Raw genomic sequence first — 27,204 nt, 5'->3', positions numbered from 1 at the left:
GCTGGAAGCATATAAGTACTCAACAAATATTTGGTGAAGAAGGAAATGAAGAAGTTAGTAGCAAAGTGAGGAAGCATAAGATAAATACTCTGATAAGATTAATGTAGAACAGTAAGTCTTTGAGAGCAGGAATTGACCTGGACTTTAATGGTAGATAGGATTTGAATGGATGATGTAAATTGCTAAGAGAAATGCTAGTTTATGTTTATTTTGCATTTATGTTTTTCCAGGCATTGTTCTACTTGGCTTTCCCTATTTTGAATCATTTGCTCTTCCCTTAAATCCTATGAGGTGGTTACTATGATTATACTATTTCATAGACAGGGAAACTGAAAGATGAGGTAGGTAGAGCAGCTGGCCTGTGGCCACACAGCTAGTAAGTATATAAATCCAGACAGTCTTCATGTTCTTACCAATGCTATGTTGCCTGAGGAAGAGGCAATATTAATAAGAATGCTAAATCATGCATACTGTTTCTGGATTTGGGAACAGATGACGTGTCAGAAGGTGTGGTTCCCCAAGAGGTAGGATAGAGTTAGGTTAAACAAAGGACTGAATTCTGATAACAGAAGTTCAAGTTTTATTTTCAAGTCATGTTGAAACAGCTAACTTGGACAATAAGAAGACATTTAGGAATTTTCATCTTTGGGATGAAGCTGAAGGCATGGAAATAGTAGAATAGTAGAAGGAAGAGGGTATAACTGCAGAAAAGCAGAGTCAAACTGATCTGGAATAACCTGTGTTTAGTGTCAACCAAAAGGATGAGGATTAGTGAAGGAGACACAGAATGTGGTTAGAGAGGGAGGAAGAGATGGCTAAGGAAATACCACTAAAGTAAAAGGATAATAGAGTTTCAAAAAGAGAAAGTGGCTAATAGCATTACACATAGGAGGGAAAGAGAAGTAAAGAATGGGTTGGAAAGAGGCCAGCAGGACTTCTGAGTTTAGGGAGAGTCATAGGAGAAGGAAGATAAGACTTCACAGGGTTAAGAAAAAGTAGAAGAGAACAAAACAGAGACAGTAAAAAGAAACGGAAATTGATAGATACAGTAAAGACAATCATGAACTTATATCATCTAAAATGTCCACCATGGAATTTTGAAGATGGGAAGTATGCTCTAGGAGGAAGCAGCTCTGACTTTACCTCTTTCTACCTCCCAAGAACCCACTACATTAGACCCCATTGTTTGTTTGGTAAATGAATGAATGGCTGTTATGGAAGAAGCCAGGATATCAAAGAACAATTCAATAAATCAAAATTTCTTTTCAGAAAGTATTCATTGGTTGATTTGTTAATTTTACTCTCTCAAAATTAATGCCTTAAGTCTCAGTGCTCAAATGGGACTTTTTGCTGACAGATTTGGCTTCTGAGTTACTTTCTGACAGTTGCTTGTAGGACAATAACATTTTGAAATGACAAAGACAAGTGTCCTCTAAACCCTAGTGTCTGCCTGTGTAGGAACACAGATCAGGTTAAAGGTGTGTCTTAGAATAGTGCTGGCCTAAAGAAATTTGTTTAGTAAATTTATTAGTCAAGCTTCTATTTTAATTTTTATTGTTACATATAATAATTTTTCCTCATGTGAATTAAGGGTTTTGTTTAACAATCCTATGTTCTGTTGATAAGAGTTAATGTGCTTAACAGAGCTGATAGTTATACAATTTAGGAGAGGGCTGTTTGGTTGTCCTGTTTCTCTTAAAAGAAGTCATGCTTCAGTCATGGTAACCTCTTCTTTGCCATTCTATTTCTTTCTGACTCTGGTAACTTCCCTATGCCTTCCCCCCTTCACATCTAAGGGTGGTCATAACTCTGTGGTTACAAACCATAGGTGGTTTACCCCTTGTGGTTCTGCTATCTTTTTACACTTTTGCCAACACAACAACCTTTCATAAATAAACCCTCCTATTATTGCCCAGTCTTGAATATGCTGTGCTTTCTGTTGGAATCCTGAATGAGAACATAGACACATGAATATCATACTGATTCAAAGCCTTTTAAAATAATCTTTGGACTTTAAGTCGATAATCCTTGTGAAAATAAGGAGAGTTTCATGACAACAGTCAACAGAAAATGAGATGAAATTACCACAAACTTATTTTGAAACTAACCTGTATATTTTCTCTTCATTTTAATATAAATTTCAGAGTCTGGGGCTATTCAAAGCATGATAGATCATTAGTAGCTTTGATTTTGTCTTAGTTGCTCAAAGAGGATGGCACAAGGTGCTGTAGTCCAGTGAATATTTTGTGCTCCTCTTTCTGACATTTAATGAAGCCCGAGTCACCGGAGTTACCACAGGCATTTGAGTCCCCTTCTTCCCAGAAAGCACAGTTTGTCTGACAGGTTGCAGAGCAAACACTGAGTTGGCTCGTGGGGGTGTCTGCCCCTTATGAACCCTGAAAAGGAGCAAGTGGTCAGAAGGCCATGGGTATCGAAGGTCCAAGCAGGAACTGTACTCAGAGGAAAGTTTCTATAACTTAGCCAGTTTTTGGTGAGGAGGGCGGTGTTCTGTGCCAGGGCAATTAGTGCACAAACATCACAGGGCAAGATGGCTGAAAGTAGAAAGCTTTCATTTTCTTTGGTTGCTACTTAACCTGTCAATTTCTGTTCTGTCAGAATTTTAAGAAGGAAACAACATGATTAGAATCTTATAACCTGGGTTCGTCAACTGCAAGAGAAACTCTGATGGTGATATGAATAAATGGAAGCCCATGAAGTTGTTAAATGTTCTGTAAGAAAATCACATTGCTAATTAAACATGTATTGTGTTTTTTCTTTGTTTGTTAGCTTCCCAATATAAACTTCAGTCTTGAGTGCTGCTTACTCCACTTATGTGTGAGCCTCTGTGTCATTTTATTTCTCTATGATGCTTTTGATACAGAAAAGGAAAGATGGAATGTTGTAACAAACAGTTATAATTCACAGAATCCCTGAAGTTAACTATTTGTCCAGGGAAGGTAGGACTGAAAAATGACTTTATATATTCACTAATGTCTCTTTTGCACACTTGGTCAAACTGGAATGGAAGAGCTGCAGCAGTACAATTAGTGCTTATGCATTGGAAATAATTTATAAGAGGCATTTCATGTGACTATATTGTCGGTAGCCTTTATCTAGGACCCATCTATGACCTTCAGGAAGTCTTTCAAGTTGTAAGGAAAATGTTTAGCCTTATCCACAGGGAATGTGTTCTAAGACCGCCCAGTGGATACCCAAAACCTCAGGAGAGTACCAAACCCCACCCTATGAATTAGAGGAGATTGGGCATGTTCAGGGAGGAATGGCCATAGACCACACCCTATAAATTAATACCTTATGTAAGTACTTATCATTCACTGTGATTATAGCTTTTGCAATTTGAGGTTCAACAGGAAAATTAGCACAAGTGTCTTTTTCCTTCTTTGCAATGTCATGAATAGAAGGTTCACTCTTATGGTATATCTTAGCAACCTTAGCATGCATTTTTCCCTTATTAAGTAGAGAACTTTCATCTTTATTTACAGAAAGCACTCTATGGCTTCACTTTGGCATATTTAAGTTGCCAGCATCATTACTCTTGCACTTTGGGGCCATTAGTGGATAAACAAGGTTATTTGAACACATAATGCAGAGGACAGCGAAGTGACTGACAGGAGGGTAGAATATATACTGTACCTGTGCTGGACAAAGGGATGACTCACATGCTTGGTAGGACGAAGTGAGATCTCATCATGCTGCTCACAATTTAAAACTTATGAATTGTTTATTTCTGGAATTTTCCATTTTATATTTTTGGATTAGGGTTGGCTGCCAGTAACTAAATTGAAGAAAGCAAAATTGTGGATAAGGAGGAACTACTGGGTGCATTACATATTAAAAAGTCTGGAAATGTACATTCTTTAAATATAATCATGATATCAATTCAATCTAAATGAATGAACGAAGATGCTTTTCTATTTATTCATGATTTAAAGTATTACTCCTAGAGGCCTAAGTAAATAAATTACATCTGGGTTCATCAGTTATTTGTGAGACCTTTTTCAAAGAGTCATTTACTTTTTTGTTTGTTTTCAGCTGCTTTTATAAAATAAGGGATTGGCTTAGATCATCTCCAAAGTTTCCTTCCAGATGACTATGTTTTTACAGGATGGAACTCCATCAAAATGGTGGAGAAAATGAAATCTCTCTTGGTCAAGTCTGCTTTCCATTCCATCTACTCTTCCACTCAATGATAGTAACCCTAATTCTCACTAAAGACACTCAGTACCATCTTCTCCATCAAGCCAGTTTTGAGAGGATCTAGAACCAACCACTGAAACCGTGTTGAAATTTTGATGCAACATGTCAGAGAAAGAGAAAAAATAGTAGATTACAATCTGTCATGAGGCATAAACTCAAGTGTCAAGCATCACTTATCTGCCCTGAAACCATTTTGCCTAGTACTTGAGCAACTCACTGACTTCATTCACATCACTGCTCCATCTGGAAAATGGGTTTAAGGATGACTGTCTTGTCTGTTTATGTCACAGGTTCATATGGATCATGAATGAAATAAATAGGACACAAGGCTTTATAGCTCTATAAATGTAGGCCAGAGTTACTAATTTAAGCGAACATGTTTTGTACATTGTATTTTAGGCTTCGTCTTTGGAAATCCAAGCATGAACTGAACTGGTGCGGAGCATCCTTTAAGGTCAAGGTTTTTTGATGCTAGCAACCACACCTTGGAGGTGGTTATCCACGCCACCTGTGCAGAAGGCTGACCTGGTTACTAAATATAGTAATTGACCCACTTACAATAGGTGAAATGGAAAGAGGGTGTTTTTTTGTAACAACCCCCCGCCCCGCCCCAGGGAAGCACAACAATGTTCAATCTCTTCCAGAAGTAGGGTATATCACAAGATTCACAGACTATCTGTGAGAAGTCTTCTAGTTCTCACTATCTCACTCATAAGGAGGAGATAAGCACCTTCTTACCTCCCATCTTACTCTTTACATTGCCTGTTGTCAAGCAGGAGTTGTGAGGGAAAGAGGTTTGAGGTTACTGCTTCCTGTCCCCACACCTTTAGCTAGTTTAGCAGCTAGGAAAGGCTTTGAAAAGCAAAGCACTAAATTCATCATCAAAACAACTTGTCAATTCAGTTAGAGAAATGTCAGTCAAGCCAATCTTTTGAGATCATGAGCAAGTATAATTGATAGGCCAACACTTTAACTCAGTAAGTTTGACCGAAGTAAACCTTGCCTAACCACTCACGAAAGAAAAATAAAATATTTACAGGGGTAGGACTGGTGTGCTGATACCAAAGTAGCCCAAGAAGTATGCTTTTTTGTGTGTAAATGTGTACACACTTGTGTGTGTGTGTTTTTTGATACTGGGGATTGAACTCGGGATCTTGTGCTTGCAAGGCAGATGCTGGAACCACTAAACTAAATCCCCAGCCCTCACACTTGTGTGTTTTTAATCTGCAAGTGTTTTATCAGGTATTTGTTATGTCCCACATATATCGGGTGGTTAAAAAACTGGACCCAACCGTCAATGGCTTCCTTTTGCTTTTACAAAAAAGTTACTAACTCATATTAACTGTATGAATGATTAGGTCTGACTGTGACAATTCCATATATAACTACAGTGTATTGTGTTTTGATTGTATCTACCCTCCCTAATTGTCCCTATTCTACTTCCAGGTTATTGAGGTCTGGTGTTGTTGTTAGTTTTCATATATGAGAGAAAATATCCAATATTGGTCTTTCTGTGTTTGGTTTATTTCACTTAACATGATGACCTCCAGTTTCATCCATTTTCTTGCAAAGGACAGGACGTCATTCTTCTTTGTGGCTGAATAATACTCCATTGTGTATATATACCATATTTTCTCCATTCATTTGTTGACAGGCACCTAGGCCGGTTCTATCACTTGGCTATTGTGAATAGTACCACAATGGTCAAGGGTATGCTGGTGTCTCTTTTGTATGTTGAGTTCTCCTTTGGGTACCTACCTATGCATGAGATAGCTGGATCATATGGTAATTCTAGTTTCTGAGGAACCCCCATACTGATTTCCATAGTCGCTGTTCTTATTTAAATTTGTGTACACAACAGTGTACATAAGCTCCCTTTCCCCCACATCCTCACTAGCGTTTGTTATTTTTTTGTACAGCTGTTCTGACTAGGAAGAGATGGACTCTCAATGAAGTTTTAATTTGTATTTCCCTGATGACTAAAGAGGTTGAGCATGTTTTCATATAATTATTGATAATTTATATTTCTTTTGTTCATACCTTTTGCCCATTTATTGATTGTATTTCTTGTTCTTTTGTTTTTAAATTTCTTGAGTTCTTCATATAGTCTGGATTTTAATCTTCTGTTAAGTGAATAGCTGACAAAAAAGCATGCTTTCCACTCCTAGCAAAGAGGAAAAGCAAAGAGGAATCAAGCAGTCATATGGAGAAGCAAAATATTTCTCTAGGTTCTTCTGAACCTAGATATGTCCTTAAATTTTATAATACATCCTTAAATTAGTTGAAGTATTGAATGCTCGATTTTAAGAGAAGAGGAATAAAAATTATTGTGTCTACTGGAAATCATAATGCTCACTCATATTCAATATTACTTAGAGGGACTAGTTATCTTTGTTTATCACCCAAAATAAATTTCTCTCCAAAGCAGATGTAGATTTTGATGTCCTATGAGAGTTTCTGACTTAGTCTTTTCTGAATCATTGACATGATCCAAGGTGGGAGCAAGTGGTATAAGAATATAAATATTGAAAAAGGCGGTTTTATCAGCCAACTCTGAAACCAGCTTGAACTCTAGAGTAGGAGGCAGGCAGTCACATAGTAGCAAAGAGTAAGCAAACTTTCAGCTGAATGCTCATGTTTAAGGATCAGCTAACTTAAAAATCATCATGTTATCAAAAGAGAGAGGAAAACATTAATATTAAGAGTAAATTAGATGTCTTTTTTCACCAAATAGCTATATAATCAATAGTTTTCAAATGCTTTCCCAAACAAAATGTTAGTATAAAACATCACAAAATAAAGCATTTTTCCTTCCATCCCTCAGGTAAGGGATATGCCATGGATGAAGAGAATATGGAATATGGTACAGCCAGCTTTGATACAGGGGTTTTGGATTTTTCCTTCTTGAGGCAGTTGCTGATTTTTAGTGCTGAGATCAAATGGGCTCAGGAGAAATCCAACTGATCGCAATAATACTAAGGTTTTAGAGACTCCGTGCTGGACAGAAACAAGTCTATCTTCCAGTTATTTCCTCATATGTATTATACCTTCTGGAGGAAAATAGTTTCAGAAGAGAGACTACTGCTTCTCCCTCAGAGAAAGGACAGACACTGGAATAAGCTCTAAGGGAGTCAACTGTGTTCCTAGTAACCCCTGACATAATTTATACTTTCTTTGCAGTGATCTCTGAGGTTGGAAGTATGTCTTCAAATCCAAGATGTGTAGACTTCACCTTTGTTTCTGAGCTGTCTATTTTTTGTAATGTAATGAAGAGGAGATGATTGAAGAAAAAGATGACAAAAGGAAAATAACTACTTATTGGTTGGTTTGTGTGGCCTGAAGAAGTCATTTTTAACTCCTTTTTTCTCACTCGCCACTCCTCAGACAATGTAGAATTCTGCAAATGTTAGCCTGTAAATATTTTTCAACTTCATCCAATTTTTTTAAAACCATATTTTGGTCCTTTTCACCTTTTGCTTAGACTACTATAACTCTATCCTAACTGATCTCCATTGTTTCAGTCTTATACCCTCCAAATTTACCTGTCCCATTTTTACTTAAGTAATCTACACAAAACAAAGGCTGTGCACACCCACTGCTATGCTTAAAAGGCTTCAGTGGGTCCCTGTCACCTGAAGGAGAGGGCCCAAGCCCATCATGCTGTTATCTATGCTTGCTCTGCTAATCTTGTCTTCCATAGCTCATGACCCAGCAAAATTGAGGACCTTGTAATTCCCTACTCGGCCATATTCTATCTCATTTCCTTATCTTTTTTTGCCTACATTGCTCTCTTTTCCTCTTTATCTTATCCTCCTCACAGTACCCTAACTCACGTTCAACCTCAACACACGCTTCTCCACCTGTCCTCAGCCCCAAAGATTTATCCATGGTGAATTTCACCTGGTAAAAGTTGGTCCAATCAACATATGCATCCTTCTTCACATTTCAGATCAGCAGTCATCTCTAGAGATCGTTAGCTGGTTCCCCAGTTGCCCCCAGAAACTGCAGATCACTGTGCTAGTTGTCTGTTTCTGTACCCCACCCCCATCAGACTGTGAGCTACCCAAGGAGTTCATTTTTAGGAAATCAATCTTCATCTCCCATGTGTGTTTAGAGAAGATGTCACAGCCTGAGTTAGACAAGACACACTAAGCAAACTACTAGAGTTTGGGTGCTGGGGCTCCTCCTCCTTTGCTTGCCCTCTTTTCTCTCCACCTGGCTGTGGGTGCTGGCAGGAGGAGGCCAAGATGGGTAGCCATCTGGGGGTTTCTCTCCAACCTCACTCAGTTTCCCTGTCCACACTCCCCCCCCTTTAATCCCCACAGAGAAGTCCTTTTCTCATCTTTTTCCTTATATCAGTTCTCAAAGGCAGGTCAGAAAGAATTTTGATGCCCTTCAAATTAGAATCCAAATAATTAGCAACAGAAACAACTTCCAGAGGTACTCAGTAAGTAGAAATATGAATACCCAACCTGCATTCCCTGAAAAGGGAGTGATTTGCTGGCATTTCCTGCCCTTTCAGTCAGAACTGACCCAACTCTAGGTAAAAGGAAAAAAATCTAAACAAAAACAAGTTAGATTTTCATATCAAGATAGGTTTTCCAGGGCTTTTACCGAGTATTTGTTGGATGAATAGTAAATGAGGCTAAAGTTGTTGAGACACAGGTTTTGAACAGGACTTAATGGCATAGTAGTGAGACTGAGCTACCATTTAGAACAATATAGTCAAGTCACCATCTTTCACTCAGCAATTACTTAATGGGTTCTTGTTAGTCTTGTGGTATTCTTTAAAGAAGGGTAACATGTGGTCCTTGCTCTCAAGTGGCTTGGGAATTAGGGCTTAGAGGAAAACAAATGAATTTAAAAAAATACACAAACTGAAGAATACAAAGCAAAAGGTATTCAAAAGGTAAAATCTGACCAAATAGCAAAGGAGTGATACATGCAGTAATTGTCTTGACCCCTAAGATAGGAGTGGTTCTAGGAAGTTGGTGGATGGAGTTTAGAAGTGAAACCACTTGTATGTGTTCTTGGGATGTTGACTTAAATGATCTGGCCAATTAGGAGTGATTTTGTTTGAGGAAATGAAGTTGGAAATGCCTGTGGAAATCTATGAATTTGAGAGTAGACAGTTATGTTTCATCTGTTAGACTACTGTTTCTCAAACCTGACTGACAATTTAGAATTACCTGGAGAAACATTTGAAGTACTGATGTCCTGGGTCTTACATCCAGAGATTCTGGTTTAATGAGTCTGGCAACCAAGGGTTTTTAAACTGAATATTAGAATCGGCTTAATTCTAACTTTTAAGGCACTGCCAAAGACAACACACATACTGGAAGAACATATTTGTTAATCATGTAATATCTGACAAGGAACTTGTTTCAAAATTATCAACAAATGGGGATTTAGCTCAGTGGCACTATGCCTGCCTTGAAAGCACAAGGTCCTGAGTTTGATCTCTGATACCAAAAACAAAATCATTATATGTCAAAAATATCAACAAATTCCAATAAGTCAATAATACAAAGACAGACCTATTATAAATGGGGAAATGATGTGAATAGAAATTTCTGAAAAAAGATATAAAATGGCTAATAAGCACAAGAATAGATGCTCAGCATCATGAATCATTAGAGAAATGCAGATCAAACCATGATGAGATACCACTTCATTAACATGAGGATGGCTATAATCAAAAAGAAGGACAATAACAAGGGTTGGTGAAGAGATGGAGAAGTTGCAGCCTGTACACACTGCTGGTGAAAATGTGAAATGATGCAGTTGCTTTGAAAACAGTTTGGCAAGTCCTCAAAAAGTTGAACTGAGAGTTATATTGTATGACCCAGCAATTCCACTCCTGGTGCATACCTAAGAAAATGTAAAACACATCTTCACATAAAAACTTCTACACAAACATTCACAGTAGTCTTATTTGTAATAGCCAAAAAGAGATGAATGGAAAAATAACATGTGGTATATTTATACAGTGGAATATTATTTAGTCTTTAAAGCAGTGAAGTTCTGATACATATTGTAACTGGCTGAGCCTTGAAAACATGCTAAGTGAAAGAAGCCTAATACAAAAGGTCACATATTGTATGAATCCATTTATATGAAATGTCTTGAACAGGCAAAATCCATAGATGCAGGAAGTAAACTAGTGTTTGCCTGAGGTTGGAGAGAGGAAGAAATGGAAATAACGGCTAATGAATATGAAATTTCCATTTAGGGTTATGAAAATATTTTGGAATCAGATAGTGGTGATACATTCACAATTTTATGAATATACTAAAATAAAAACCATTGACTTTTACACATTAAAGGAGTAAACGTTATGGCTCCAGAATTATATCTCAATGAAGTTGTTACCAAAATGAAAGGAAAGAAAAACAATAAAGAAAAAACAAACAAACAAACAAACAGTATCAACACTTTCCCCTCCACACCATCCCAACCTAGACCAATTCGATCAGAATTTTTGGGAGTGGGAGGACCTGAACATAGGTTTCCTTTTAAAGTCCCTGGTACTTTAGACAAAGAGCTGTTGGGCATATAATTCTATTATGCAGCTGTCTTCTACCCAAAGCAAAACCAAAAGCAAAATAACTCCCCACAAATCCCACATGAATTCAAACCCAGATTAAATTGTAAATTTCATTTTAATAGAGTCTGGTCCTATTTGGTTTTTCAGTCTAGGTATTGCTTCAAATGATCTTTTATTTAAAATGCAAATGTGCAGATAATACCCCTAAAACAATAGGAAAATGTCTGTATTGAAATTTCAATCAAAGACAAAAAATTGTTTTAGAAAGAAGTTTGTAGCATCTTTTGGTTCCAAGTTTGATTGTTAATGCTTAAGTGATCTGTTTCTTAGGTGGTGTGGCTGAGTGGCTGTTTAGTTCTGGCTTTACACACCATTTTCTCAGTGATTTTTATACTACCTAATATTTCTAGGTCTCATATAGCCATTTATTAAAAAAAAAAAAAAGGACTATTTTGTCATGTGCCAGCAATGCAGATAAAGTAAGAAACTATCAATATATTCTCTTCTTTTTTGGAGCTATAACATAGCTTCAGTTTCTTTGCCTTTAAAGTGAGAGACTGAATTAGATAGTCTCCAGATTATTCAATCTTTTTAAAATATTATTTTTATTTTTTGAGACAATGTCTCTTCATATATGCCAGGCTGGCCTTGATCTTGAGATCTTCTGCCTCAGCTTCCTGAGCGCTGGCATTATAGCCATGTGTCATAACACCTGGCTTCTTTGATCTCTTATTTGGGTAATATAAAGGTAGAAGTTGACTAGAGAGATAACTCTCATGGTTCCATCCTCTGAGATTTAAGAGTATATATAAATTTATTGAGGAGGCTGTTCTCTGAATTTGCTATAGAAGAGAAATAAGAGCGAATTCTTTGATTTACATTTTTTCTTACCTTTTTAGCCACTCTTGGAATAGCCAATAAAAAGTCAAAATGTTTCAAAATTTTTAAATTCCTTAATGGGAATTTAATCCTTTAATTCCTTAGGGAGGGATGGAGGGATTGAAGGGAGGGCAGGGGAAGGGGGAAAAAATAAGAACCAAGAGACGTTATGTAAATGTGCAAATTTCCAAAGATGAATGTCATTATATTGTATACCTAAAATGTACCAATAAAATTAATTTAAAAAAATAAAATCTATTTTGTCAGAAAAAATTTTTAATTCCTTCACAAACAAAAAAACTGTCTCACTACTTAAAAACAAATCTATTTGTATGTCTGTGTCAGGCTTTAAAGTTATTCCAAGTACATCGCTAAATCAGGAAATCAGTGCATGATCAACATCTTAGGAATCTTAATATGGATTCAAAAATTCTGAGTGCATAGCTGTGGTGCTCACTGTCAACAGAAAGTCACATTTTGCCTTCAGGTGAAAATATGTTCTATTGTTCCATTCAAAGGAAGGTGAAAATATAAAAAAGAAAGGCTTTGCTGGAGGTCTATTTGTTTGGTTAATGACTGTATCAGGAAAAAATGATTCTTATCATCCTGTTTTAATGCTTTTTCTCCCCAGAAAACAAGATATTGGTGAAGCAGTCACCCATGCTTGTGGTGTATGACAATGAGGTCAACCTTAGCTGCAAGTACACCTACAACCTTTTCTCAAAGGAGTTCCGGGCATCCCTGTACAAGGGTGTGGATAGCGCTGTGGAAGTCTGTGTCGTGAATGGGAATTTCTCCCATCCACTTCAGTTTCACTCAAATACAGGGTTCAACTGTGATGGGAATTTGGACAACGAAACAGTGACTTTCTACCTCCGGAATTTGTTCGTTAACCAAACAGATATTTACTTCTGCAAAATTGAGGTCATGTATCCTCCTCCTTACCTAGATGAGAAGAGCAATGGAACCATTATCCATGTGATAGGTAACGTGCAACTTTACCCTTGTACCACCTCAACACCATGGTTTTCAGCTGCAGCTCTGAAAACTAGGCCAGGACCACTGTAAAGCTGCAATGGTCTCAAGGGATTTCATACTAATAGAGACATATCAAATCATGATATCAAAAAATGTTTTCATGTACTTTAGATAAAATTCAAAGTAAAAGATTCGAAGATATATTTATGTATATGTATGTGTATATATATATATATATATTCAAATTTTTTACTGTGGTACTAGGAATTGAACACAAAGCCTTTGCACTGAGCTACACTTTCAGCCTTTTAAAAAAAGTTTTGAGACAAGGTCTCATTAAATTGCTAAGTTGCGCAGGCTGGGTGTAAACTTGTGATCCTCCTGTCTCAGCCTCCCAGATTGCTGGGATTGCAGGCATGCACTGCCATGCCTGGCTTCAAAGTTATATTTTGAATATCTTTACTTTTCTCACTGACATCCAGTGGGAGAGTGAGAGATGCAGTTACAGTCAGTCTATAGGAATAGATAACATAAGATTATTCTTAATTCAAGTAGGTCATTGCAGAAAAAAGTTTGCATTAAAATGCAAGCCCAGGTGCCCTTCAAAAAGCAGCTAGGTCCAATGGATCAGGACTCAAAGAATGAGTCATATTTCAAGTTAATTCTCTTTTTGTGCTCTGTGTCTTTGGTCTGTTATTTACCTTTCCATTTCCTGAAACATACTAAGGGTGCTGGACTAAACACCAGGGAAATGACATTTGCTATTAAACAGCTCAGTGATTTTAGATAAGTTGCTCAACTTTTTTATGAGACCAAACTCAATATTATTAAATAGTATTCATGAATGATTGGAGTTGATGTTGAGCTTTTGTCATCTGAAAACATTGGGGAGAAATATTCTAAGATTCCTAAGCTCAGAAGAATACAGCTTACTGGGTCAACACTTACAGATACTACACTTGATCTTAGCCAAAAGGCCAAGAAGCAATGGGTCAACACTTACAAATGAGAGAGGTCACATAGATTTTCTGGTACACTTTGTGAATATACTGCAGCTTTTCTTTCTTGTATAATGATAAATAAGAAATGATGCTAGATTTTATATTTAATACTAGCATAATTCTAATACATATTTTCCTCCTATGCCAGAACAGAGCTGTGCTGGAAAAACACCAAAAGCTAAATAATGTGAAATAGAGGAAATTAATGAAAGAATATTTTTCTTGCCAAGTCCTATTCAGACTTCTAATATCTATGATGTCCAGGCAGAATATTTTGGTTAGATAAAGTCAAAGCCTAAAAACATTTAATTTTGTAAGCTAAGAGTAAAACATTTTCCCATATACATAATATAATACTTTTGGATAGTATTTTATAATATATGCATATGCACACAGTATATCATTTACATTACAACTGGAAGGAATATCAGTGATCCTGGACTCAGTAATTATCAGTTCTTTTTTCATATTATAAAATGTATGTAGGCTTAAGAAAAAAACTGATGCTTGTGCTCAACCTTGACATTTTGATGTAATTAATGTATATTGAGGAAGGGGCACTGGATATTGTTATATTTTCAGACTTCCTCAGATAATTTTGATGGGCCTCTAAGATTAGAAATTAATGGACTACAGAATTTTCTTTTCTTTTGGTGTTCTTTGTAGTTACAATTTTATCTGATTTTTGCATAGAACTCTTTAGGTTTCTTCCCATACCCTTTGTGATACCCAAAGACATAAAGTGACTTTTCTGTCATTATATAACCTGTTAGAGTTGGAGCTAGACATTTGTCTTCTGATTACTAGCCCAGTGTTCTGTCATAGAACATAGATGATTTTCTTAAAGCTTAAAACATGTACATCATTTAACTCCTTTCAAAGATATACTTTAGGATCTTCTGATAAGGGAAGATAGTGGGGTTAGGTTAAGGCCTGAGGAAGTCTCTATTTTAAACACAATGAGTTCAACAAAGTCAGGGGAATGCAACTCTAGGGGTGTACCCCCTTGAAGCAATGGTTTTAAAAGATCATTGTCAGTGGTAGGGATGGATAAGCCTCAAAGAACAAGTCTATACATGATAAACTAATGAAATTTGCATATTTTTATTTCTTTACCATTGTTCTCTGATGTTCAGGAGGAAAATGTGCTTAACAGCCTTTCCCTTACCATTTATTCCATTCCCTTCTATTTTTCAGAGAGGCACCATCCGCATCCTTGTGTTCGCCTGTGTCCTGAATCTAAGCCCTTTTGGACAGTGGTAGTGGTTGGAGGAGTCGTGGCTTTCTATAGTGTGGTAGTAACAATGGCCTTTTATTTGTATTGGGTAAGAGAAACAGCGCTGTTTTCATGTAACATTTCCACTGGACATGCAATCTGAACAAATCAAGAATTTTGCCTGGGTGGTTTGTTTTCTGTTTAACACGTGATTACTATTATTTTATTTGCCCTGCCAGGATTGAGTAGACTGTCTTTCAGTCTGTTCCGCTTTATCTGAAGTAAAAACCTGATGTGAGTTCCACTTTCCAGAAGGCACTGAGTAGGTGGCCAAACAAAATAAGAGGCTGAATGGTCAAATTAGGATGAGGGTATAAAAGACTGTTACCTTTCTTCTTCCCACTTTTTAACATAATTATGGCACACAAACAAATGCATGCAAAGGTATAAAAATTTAGGCAACTCAGGAAGGTAGGCAGTTGAACACTATGAACAGCTTTGGTTCAGGGTCAAAACTCATGAGAAACTCGGCTACTGAAATTGTATACTCAAACCTAGAAGAAACTATATCTGTTTATCTCAGTCATAATTTTTGTCTCCTCTGAAGCAGTTGGATTGTATGAGGCTGCGGAGGGTGGTGTCATTATGAAACTATAGCAGGAGTTAGACTTTTCTGAGATCTCACTACTGAGTTTGAGTTTGCTAGTTTTTGCAAATGCTCATACAATGAACTTAATGTAATTTTCTTTACTTTCCTCAATGTTGAACTTTTGGCCCAGATTTGAACACATTCTGATAAACATACTCACTGTTTTTTTTTCTTTCTGTTTTTTTTTTTTTGTACCAGAGATAGAACTTGGGACCTTGTGCTTGCAAGGCAGGCAGCGGAACCACTGAGCTAAATCCCTGGCCCCAAACATACCCACTGTTAAGAAGGGACCTCATTAGTAAGAATTTTTTTCCTTAGAAACCTCTTTGTTATTGTACACAGTGTGGTACAGAATACCTCACATATTGCTTCCATGTTGTCTTTGAATTGTTTCTAGAAGTTAGGTGTGTATGAGTAACTTCTTCAATGAGAAATGTTTGCTTCTCAAGGAGAAAGAACTATTTCGATTGTTATTCTCAAGCTATTTAGTGTTAAGTATGTTTGGCACTTAATGAATGCTTAATAGATTGATAAATGGATAACCCACATGCAAGCCAAATTAAGGACTTAAATAAGCCTGCTTGAAGTATGATACTCACTACTAAGGCACAATTCTTATATTTAACTAAGCCACAGATGGTCAGTGATTTCAGGAGGCAATACCATGTGAAGCATCCTATGTACTATGTAGCCTTGGTGCAGGGGACAGTCTTGGATTCATAGTCATGCTATCACCCCACCTTAGATTCATCTAAATTCTTGTTGGCTTATTACCAAAGTTTGTCTCTTGGTTGTCCCATCTGCTCCTTACATTTTAGAAGACCCTGAGGGGCAGATGGACATTTGTCAGGCTGCCTGTTGCCTAACCTATACCTTCTGCCAGGCAGGGAACAGAGTGGTTGCTTGTTCTTGATGATTTTTTTTATACTAGATATCAATCTGAGAATTTGCCTGGCAGGGCTTCTGCAAGTTGCCCAATTCTGATGGAGGGAGAGGGGTTTAGTATGAAAAGATATTGACTAAGCTCTGCCTCTAATATTAGTTAAGTACTTTCATCTTTCTGAAACTTGGAGTCTTCGTCCCAGGTAAATTCCAGCTTTGATCCTCTTTGGTAGTTGCCAATGATTTTAGAATTTTTTCAGTACTAGGAGTTAAACCCAGGGATGTTCTATTATTGAGCTACATCTCAGCCCTTTTTATTTTGAGATAGGGTTTTGCTAAGTGGCCTAGAAAGGACTCGAACTTTCAGTCTTCCTACTTGCCTCCCTTAGTGCTGAGATTGTAGGCATGTGCCACTGTACCAAGCTGAAATTTTAGAATTTTTAGTTCTTTTTTTCATAATCCCTGGCCTTTTGCTTTAACACTTGTTATATGACTTTTCAATCTCCTCCTTGGGAATCTTAACTTCCTAACTTAAAGGCCAGGTGCAATGGCCCTTTGAGTACCTTTCCAGGAAAGGTGCACCTCTAATATGCTGATCTATGTCAAATTAATTTTTTAGCATTGCAGGAAGTAGTTTTGGAAACTGCTGCAACTTTCAGTAGCCAAAGGACACTACTCATCACCTAGAACTTACTGTAAATATGCATTAGAACGTCAGTTGTTAAAATGAGGCACTAATTTGCTGAGCAATTGGAATCACACAAAAGAAGCTTCTCCCTTTCAACTCAAACATATCATAGATGCTATTATTTTTCTTTGGCAGCACTACTAATTCTTGTTAGATTCATCTTGCTTTGTCTTAAGAAAACATTTTGGTCTGTCTCATAAGCTCCCTGGGACTGGGCAATATCAGTGCTTGGCAGGTCTTGTTATCTGAGGGCTCTTGTAGTCAGTAATCTAACAAGAACATCCTGCATTTTAATGAGAAATCTAGGTCTTTGTATTCTCTGAGCAAAGTGTATAAATAAAAATACATTTGCATTTCATAGATTAGTACAGCAGCTTTACCCTGGGCTCATCTTTTCCTGTCTAAACAACAGGAACCTTGATAAGTTAGGTTCCCTAGGCCAGTAAACATTCCTAGAGTTTAGCCATTACCTGGGTAATTTTCTGGGATCCTATTTTTGGCTGGTGTTTATTTGCCTAGGTGTAAATTGCTATTTTCTGGAACTTCTTGAGGGCCTGGGATGTGCTACTGGAGGCAGTTTTAGACTGAGTGGGTTTCTGGGAGCAGCTGTAGATTCTATCTCTGTTCTTGACCTGATGAAGACATTTGAGTAAATAAAAAGCTTCTCTTGGTCAGGCTGCCATAAACTAGCACCTGTTATTCTCAGTCAGTTCTCCATTCACTCAGCTGAGCTTATAAACCCGTTCCCTTTCTCAGTCTAAAGGAACCTTTAAAAAAATATTGTCTTCTTTCTCCCTGTAGACTGCAATGTGGGGAAGCAGATAGTGTGTGCACAGGCAGTATCTGTCTTTAAATCCAGCAGATTCTTGAAGACCAAACATTTCAGTTTGTTGCTTTACATATGCCCTGTGTGCTGCTGCAGCTCCCAGGAAACAAGTGGGTAAGGAAGAGTTGGAAGGAAGGGAAAAGGAGAAGTGGTCTTGCAATCACATACCTTTAATAGATGTTGACTGGTAAAGAGGTGGGCTAGACAATATAGACACATGGACACAAAGTTTTTACTCTGTGCACACTTACGTGCATATACTAGATGCACATGGACACTAATAACATTCTCAGCATGCACGTGCCATTTTCATCCTACTGTTGTGTTTAGAGTCAAAGTGAAGCTAGCTAAATCTACCATCTAATAACAGTGTGGGGGTAAGCATGGGAGCTGACTGCAGTGGATCTTTCATCACCTTTATATGGGATCTAGAATAGCCCAGAGTCAAAACATCTTTATTAGTGGGGCCCCTCTACCAGCTATAGTCTTGTTTGAGTGGCCAGAGGCAAGATCTGTCACTTAGAGATTTTGCAAAGGGATTCCTGAGCGTTGGAGTAAATGTTTCAAAGCACTAAAAATGCTTCCTAAGGTATTGTCTTCTATATTTATTTGGGGGAACACATTTCTTTGGCCTCACCAATGCCATGCTACAACCCTATTCCCAAGGAGTTCTAGTCTTTTACTTATATAAGAAATGTAGAACCAAGGTATTTGAAGAGCAGCATCATCCATATTCTTGGTTTCTATGAATATCTCTATCTCAATGATTTCCTCAATTATGTGTGAATATTGCTATCCTTTATTTTTTTTAGTTCAAGGAAGATAATCCATCTATTATCTCAAATCCAAAATTACTGAGGCTAAATTTATAGCTATTCAAATCTACTCTTCTTACTACTACCACTGTCTTGCTTTACATCTGTGGATGGAACACCATCCTTTTAGGTGTCTAGGTTCAAATCATCAGTCATCTTTGGGTTTAGGCCAAGAGGGTCAAGCAGTATTAATATCATGATATATTCTGTATCAATTGCTTTCTTTTCATCCAATTATTTTTCATGATCAGACTGTTTAACTTGGAATTTTCTGGTATTGGCACTATTGACATTTTGCCCTTGATAGTTTGATGTAGTAGAGACTGCCGTGTGGACAGGAGCGTGCTTAGCAGCATCTCTGGCTCTACTCACTAGGTGACAGTAGCATCTCTTTTTGTTGTGACAACCAAAAAATGTCTTCAAACTTTGCCACCTGTTCCCTGAGACAGGGTTGATAAAAGAGCTCAAGATGTCACGGACGAGGCTTTGAAGGTCATCTTGGGCAACTGTATACATGATAGTTTCAGTTACTGTTATGAGAAACACTGAGAGAGAGAAGCAGATTCCCAGGGGAATATCTTGAGTTTCAAATTAGACATTTTGAGTGCCAAATGTTATTGAGGTCTAGTCTAGAAGAATAGGTAGTAATCTGAGATTATGGATGAGATTGTCTAGGAAGAGAGAATACAGTGCAGGAGAAGGTCAAGGACCAAGTTGTGAGAAATCCTAACATTGAACAGCTAGAGAAGGATGAGCTTGTAAAAGAAGGGAGTGTCCAGAGAGAAAGGATGAAAATCAAGATGCTGCAGAAGACCAAGAGAAAGAGTGTTGCAAAAGGAGGGAGCAACTGACAGTAAAGTCCTCCTCAGTATTAGATGGGATTGGTTCTGGGACTCTCTCATATATCAAACCTCATGGATGCTCAAGTTACCTATATAGAATGATGTGATAGTTACACATACTTTAAATAATCTCCAGATTACTTATTATACCCTAATATAATGTAAACACTATGTAAATAGTTGTATTGTTTAAGGAGCAATAATTAAAAAAATATTTTTTTGAAAGTTTTCCTTCTGCAGTTGGTTTAATCTGTAGATGAAGAACCTGTGGATATGGAAGGTTTCCAACTGTGTAGATTGCTGCTTAGAATTCCATAAGATAAAGACTAAAAATATGTTACTTGCATTTAGTAACTTGGAGATCAGTGGGTTTTTTTCCCTTAAATTCTTTTATTGGTACATTTTAGGTATACAATACGTTTACATTTATCATTGGGTGCTTGTACCTGTACATGATGTATCTTGGTTCTTATTTTTTCCCCATTACCCATGCGCCCTTCACCCCTCCACCCTTCCCTATTTATATAGACTTCGTTTCCATTTTTTTCCTTTTCTCATAAATTTTCCTTTCCCTTCTTTCCTTTCCCCTTCCCCTCCCACCACTCCTATCCCTTTGGACCTTTTCTTCCTATTTCAAATTATCAATTATTCATTTTAAGCATTTTAATCCTTATTTACACTTTCAGTTTCTCACACTAGAGAAACTATTCAGTATTTACACATGTGTGTCCTATTTATTTCACTTGAGTATGGCCTCAATATGCATCCATTTAGCTATAAATGTCTCTAGTTTCCCATTCTTTATGGCTGAGTAGTACTCCATTTTATTAAAAAACCACATCTTTATCCAGTTTCAAGTTGATGGGCACTTGGGCTGTTCCCAAGTTTTAGCTATTACGAACTGTGCTGCTGTAAACATAGGTGCACATATATCACTGTGGTATGATTCTTTTAATTCTTTTGGGAAGATGCCCAGCAGGGGAATACTAGGTCAAATGGGACCTCTAGCCCTAGTTCTTTGAGGTAGGAGATCAGTGTTTTTAAGTCCCTTCTGGGGGGACACTTAATCCTGCTCCTTTGACAAGGAAGTTGAGACGGGCTCATGCCGGAGTGAACGGAAATGAGGCCAGGCCTGAAGTCGTTCATTCATTAATTTCTTCAGGAATTTGTGTCATGCATGTCCAGGGTATCTACATACTCATTGTATCAAGCCTATGTGCCAGGAAATAGGCACTTTTTTTTTCCATAATAGAGAATTCTGAATCCAAAAATCCAGATGGCTATTTTTAGAATTTTTACATGTCTGTTGTCAAACATGCAAGTTTTACTGTCACATTCATCCAGAAATGGTGTTTCTAGCCCCAAGCAAAAACTTTGCCAAGACTCATGGTAAGTGTAACTCTTGCTCCAGGTTCAGGGTTGTTCCTAGTTCCCTACCCATGGTAGAAATTCATCCTGGGGGGTGGGGGGGTCGGATGGAGATAGGCGACATTATTGTCTTTGAAGATTACATTGACATAAGGGATAGGAACACAGCTAATTGTTCAGAACAGTAATTCTCATGGATTTGGACTCCACTGTTAGGAATTTGTGATTGTTCCAGACTCTGGAGGAGTTGAAGGTCCTTTTTTGGCTGGCTATGGAAAAATGGCTTGTTAAGCAAATGACCAATATAAGATTACAATGGAAGTACTTAACCTCCCTGTATATTCAAATAACAATAGTGAGTATGTTATGCTTTTGGAATTCAGGTCAAATGACAGCATTGAGTATTGCATGGGTATGTTTCTCTAAAATATTTCTTTGACTAAGATTTTTCAAGTTAATTTACAAGAGCCAGCTGTCAGTCATAGTCCAAGTCTAGGACATTCAAGAAATGCCAGTGTGCAGTATCATTTCACAGCTGATATTCTGATTAGTTGTCCCCAAAGTCTTAGAACTCCTCCCGTGACTTCCTCCATATCCTTTCACATGGACATTCCTCTTCCCTGCAGATAAAGAGCAAAAGGACCAGGCTCCTTCAGAGTGACTACATGAACATGACTCCCCGGAGGCTTGGGCCCACCCGCAGGCACTACCAGCCCTACGCCCCAGCAAGAGACTTTGCCGCCTACCGCTCCTGACATGGACGCCTATCCAGAAGCCAGCTGGCTGGCACCCCTCCATCTGCTCAACACCACTGCTCTGGATAGGAAATGACTGCCTCCTCTGTAGCCAGCCACTATGGGCCCCTGTTGGACATGAAAGCCGATTTTTCCTGAGCCCCTAGACCAAGTATCAAGAATCATTTTGAGACTTTGAAATGAAGTTAAAGAAATTTCCTGTGGCAGGCTAAATTTTGCAGTGCCATGACCTAAATTCACATTTATCATATATTTATTGACTTGGTTGAGAAGTTAGAGTAGAAAACAAAAAGTGAGTGGATTCTGTTAGTCTTTTAATCTGCTTCCAGGCTGCTGGCTGAGCTTCGTTCCTTTCTCTCACCTGTATATCTCAGTCAAGCAGTGTATGATATCTAGGATACTTTCCACAGAAATCATTCCCTTTTGTTAAATGTGTGTTTATGGTAGGGATAGATTAGAATGAGGGAGAGGGTAAGGATACTTAAATATTTTAAAACCATTAAAACACTGTTTCCCACTTATGCAATGAGCCACTTCTTTCCCATTTAATGCTGTTTTTCTCTCAGTTTAGGGAGATGTAGACATTGTCTTTGAAGAATTCTGGACATATTTAATAATTTTTGACCAATGGAATTCCCTCAAAGCAATGCTAAGCAAACCAACTTGCTTTCTTCACTTCTTCTGATGGGAATTCAGTGTTAATGCTCACAGCATGATTTCAAAAGGATGAAATAGTCCTCCCACATCATGGAGAATGTGTCAGGAAATGATTGCTTTGTATTAAAAATAGTTGTGTACTATGAAACTCATCCCAGTCAAACTATACCAGTTTCAACTTTGCATAGCTGGTCTCTTTATTGTCTGTGTGGAGATCTGAGGCAGGATGGTGACAGAGCATCCCCAGGAGATAGATGCAGTGATACTGTGGAAAGGGGATGTTATCATTTATTCATTCATGAGTTCCAAGAAGCTTTTTCTGAAGAGAAGAGAATGGAAGAAAGTGAGACAATTCTTGCTATGTGCTAAGCAGTGGCTGGCATTGGGTGGAAGTTTTCCGGAAGGCATCAGAAAGAGGATCCCTGGAGAGAAGTCCTTCACAGGGACTTTATGTGCTCTGGGATTCAGAGTTACAGAACTCTGTGGGCTTAGCTGCTCATATGCTCTTGAGGTCCATCAACATGGAAGGGTATTTTGGAGTGTGTTTTTGGAGACAATTTACAGTTCTTAAGAGGTTCTTCAAGGCTCAACTCTGGAATGACCATAGATATTTCCCTGCCTCCAATTTGGGTCAGATGGAATAAGCCTGGGAACCTTGGAAAATGTCTCTTCTGTAACCTTTACCATCTATTCAGTACTTTGGTTTATCTGGGCATTAGAAGAGCCTGGGCTTTAGAGGCAGATAACCCTGGTTCAAATCCCATTACTAATTGAATGGCCTCAGGCAAGTCACTGCTTATCCAAGACTGGTTTTTCAACTCAAAACTGGAGATTATGATCACAAATGTCTGTTACTTCTATAATCTCCATGAGGGTATGACTATGTCTGTCTTTTCATTACTTGTCCTTGACATTTAGTACCATGCCAAAACATATGATGTTAACTCATATATATATATATATATAAATTTAACTGGACAGTGACCTAAGAAGGGAAGGAAATTATGACACAAATTTAAACTAAAAGTTACGAGGAGCTATAAAAAATAAGAACCTTTTAATTTCCATCAATCTCCTGTTTCTTAGACTATTTTATCTTGTGAAGAAACAGGGCATCCCTACTCTACTCTTTTTGTATATAAGAGGGTTTTAAGATTTTTTTTAAAATGTGGGAGAGTAGGAAACAGGGAGGAATCTTTTTGTTCCAGACAAGAAATATTATACTCTGGTTGATTTTTAAATGGACTTCCATTCCATGAATTTAATTAATTCAAAGAAGGTAAAACTCAGAAATACTTGGATGACAAAGGACTGTTGAGTACAGACTTGCATTTGTGATGGTGGCCAGCCTCTTGGCACATAGAGTTCTTCAATCCAAGTCATCAGATTGTGTTGAAAATGATAGAGCTGGGAAGTTTTAGAAAGGGCTGAGACAAATAAATAATTTTTAAATGGAAAAATTTGATCTTTGGTAATAAAAGGTTTTGTTTTCTAACTGGAAAAGTAGGTTTGCCAAAGATGAATCACACTTGATATTTTTCTTACTCACTTTGAACAGAACCAAAGTAGAAATGTATACAAGAAAGCCCATTTTCACTTTTAATGTGAACCAAGAAATGATTTAAAAATAGTAGTTGAATGCTTTTACATTTCCAGGTATGGTAATTATAAAGAAAACAATGTCATTTGCTGCTATTATTGTAAGAGTCTTATAATTAATGGTATTCCTGGAATTGTGAACTTACATTTTTGAGGCTGAGTATGCCAATTTAAAGAAGCCAAATGTACATTACATTCTGTGTACTGAGTGATAAAACGACTAGACTATCATGTGTCTGTTTTAAAATTTGTACTTTAATATCGTCTTTCAGGGCAGATATGCATCACTTTGGCAATGAATCTAGAGAATGCTTTCTATTTAAAAGAGGTGTGGGATAAATTCTTTTATAGGTCTGATTTAGTCTTTTTTTTTAAGGCTAGACATTCACATATTAATTTCACCTCAAGAGAGCTACACTTCTGGTATTTTGTTTGGCTCTGGCCACAATTTCTCATGAGACCAATGATTTACCTCTTTTAGATGTCAAGCTGAGTTTACCTGTGCGTTCTGTATAATGTGGGTGCGCTGCAAGAGAGTTTGAACAGCAGTCTTGAATCCATCATTCCCTCAGGTTAACTAAACAAGTTATCAGTGTGCATCGCTATTTTAATAGGCATGTTGATGGCCAAATGGCTGCCTGATCCCTCATTACAGCCTTTTCTACTGCCAGATGGGAACTACAGCAGGTTTGGGGACTGATCCCAAAGTATGAAATTCAATTACATGCTGGAGGTTGGAGATGGTGCCAATGATGAATGAAGAACCAGGATCATTGCTGCCACAAACCTCCCATTAACTTAGGCCAACAACAATGGCATGGATGATCTCAAGACCTGCTTGAGTGAGTATGTGGCATCTGCAAGGCCTTTTGAAGCTCAGAAAATCTGTATCTCTCATAGGTATGTTGACTCATGCTTTCTGGCATATTTCTCTTCAAAACACCACAGACATGTTTCCGGTTTAGCTCCTTTACATATACTATCATCTCTGTCTGGAATGTTCTTCCCAGATATCCACCTGGCTTGCTTCCTGACCTCCGTAGGGTCCGGCTCAAGTGTTACCTTCTACCCTAATTAACTTTCTCCACACCCTGACTGCTTTCTTTGCTTGTTTTTCTCCATAGCATTTTGCCATCTGTTATACTAGGTATTTTACTTATTTATTTGTTCCTCAAACTTTAGCTTCATGAAGGAAAAACCTCCATCTGTTTTGTTCATTGCTGCAACTTTAGTGCCTACAATTAGTGCCTGGTATACAGGAAATATTTATTGATTGAATAAATGAAGTTCACTTGGGTTTATGAATTAATGGTCAGTCTTAATGGTTTAATGGAGAGCTGGTACTATTTTCCACTTTCCTGTTAATAAGGCTAACAATTCATCTTATTAGAGAGATGTGAGGTAAAATATATATATATACATATATATATGTATATATATGTATATATATAACCAAATTTGGTGAAAGAAAATGTGATAGATGCAAGTTCCTTTACATTTTAGAAATTTTTTGTGTGGTATGAAAAACTAATACTGTTTAGGAATCATCCTGACAAGTCATGTTAAATGAACCACAGTCAGAAGTAAGTTGGTTTTCCGTGGAAGACCCTTACTTCTCTCTTAATGGAGAACTATTGATGACGTGTTAAACATGTCTTTAGCCTAAGACTTCCAAAAATGTTTTTATAGTTAAAATTTTATCCTACTACTGAACTTCTTCTCTTTTCTATGGAATAATTTTACCCCAACAAATTCTATGAATGCCTTGCTGAGGACAGAAAATATCAGAATCTTTGCCTGTCACTTTCCTGTCATAACTGAGCACTCTAATAGCTTGCAATTGTTTCAAAATAAGAGAATAACAACAAACAAAATGTGGCATTTGGAGTAAGTTGCAAACTCTAAACAGACTTATATTAATTCCTCCACATACATTCACACACTGCTATTATCCTGTGGAAAAGGGAAGGCCCTTGAACAGCAGCTATAATAGTTTGTCTGATAATTCACATAGCGACCTGTTTCCTTGGTTGACACTTGAAAAAGATGAACTTACACGTCTCCTACTACTCAAAAAAGACTGAACTCAGATAGTCACTCATGAATTGTTCAACAGGACACATCAAAAAAGTTGGAAAGGGAACGGATAGATTTAAAAAAAATAAACCAGAAAAGAAAAAAAATCAGCCATTAAATAAATCTCTTCAATAAAATTGTATAAGCTAGTTCTGTAAAAAGTTCTAATTCCATGATACATGAGTTCAAAACATAATAAAATGAAAATTAAACAACTTTACCTAACAGACCTTCCACTAAATTTTACTACACAACCATATGAAGTGTGTCATTGTCCATGACACTGAGTTCACTTTTCCCCCCAGTCTGATAATAGATGGATTCCTTTAAGCAGCATCCTCTGTCCTCTTTCATTTTCTCTGAACAGAGATCATGAGTAGAAAAGTCAAAGAAACTTCTCGCCTGATTTCGATGGGAGCCTGACCACCACACTAAGCAGCAGCAAAGGGCCCGGGAACCACACTGGAGGCTTGTTTGGTGACTTGGCATTTCTAATGTACATTTGCGTTTCCTGAGCTGAGGTGCAAGCTTGCCTTTCTGGCGATGGTTTGGTTCTTCAGGGATACAGCTGAAGGACTGAACCTCTCTATTTCCTCTGATTTAGCATCCTACTGCAGAGGTGTGCTTTCCCTTCAAAGATTCACAGGCTCCCTGTACTTAGAAACCCAGGCCAAGGCTTCAGAGCAGAAAAGGCATATTTTCTCAGCATGCTTTTTGTTCATTTGAGGGTGTTAATATTAGCCTAATGCTCGAAAATTGCTTGGGATAACATTTGGGTGATACAAGAATGTATCATCTTTTCCAAGCTGACTTTATTCTTGGGGCAATGCTGAGGGCCGAAACATGTGCTGCCGAAGGGCCATCTTCCTGTTCTATTTGCCTGTTTAAAGTATGTGAAAGTGTAAGGAGTGCTGGAAATTCATGGGGAAAAGAAGCTGTGGAAAGATGCATTGATGTCAGGGTAGGACATGCTGGATTTTACTTAGACTTTGTTGGGCAGAGAGATCTCAGCGACAGATTTAAATTCCTCTGTCTCCAAAGAACAAACTGTGAGCTGGGTGGAAATGTCAGTTGAAACAGAAGAGCAGCAAACAGCTTTGTTTTCCTATAGTTGTGGTTTTACATGGTGATGATGACACATGAAGATGAAAATGTGCAGCATGAACTCCAGTTGTTATCTGAGTGAGCATCTCTGCCAACACTGAAGG

At 37.6% G+C, this 27,204-nt stretch overlaps 1 protein-coding gene and 1 pseudogene across 1 annotated transcript in view; one reads left to right on the top strand and one right to left on the bottom strand.

The window, feature by feature from the left end:
- The window catches only part of Cd28 (CD28 molecule), a 30,417-nt gene extending 6,268 nt beyond the window's left edge, over positions 1-24,149 (top strand). The window contains exons 2-4 of the mRNA XM_087206263.1: positions 12,276-12,629; positions 14,821-14,948; positions 21,536-24,149. Of these exons, the coding sequence (XP_087062389.1) occupies positions 12,276-12,629; positions 14,821-14,948; positions 21,536-21,664 (611 nt within the window). The 3' untranslated portion in view covers positions 21,665-24,149. The remainder of the gene's footprint in view (positions 1-12,275; positions 12,630-14,820; positions 14,949-21,535) is intronic.
- On the bottom strand, positions 13,523-13,611 carry LOC147829386 (U2 spliceosomal RNA; annotated as a pseudogene).
- Positions 24,150-27,204: the final 3,055 nt, after the last annotated feature.

The sequence above is a fragment of the Heterocephalus glaber genome, unplaced genomic scaffold (assembly GCF_053883595.1).
Source record: "Heterocephalus glaber isolate CG9 unplaced genomic scaffold, H.glaber_assembly_v1.0 deba00000621, whole genome shotgun sequence".
Classification (NCBI taxonomy): domain Eukaryota; kingdom Metazoa; phylum Chordata; class Mammalia; order Rodentia; family Bathyergidae; genus Heterocephalus; species Heterocephalus glaber.
Note: the sequence above shows the minus strand (reverse complement) of the source record. Positions and strands in the feature narration are given on the sequence as shown.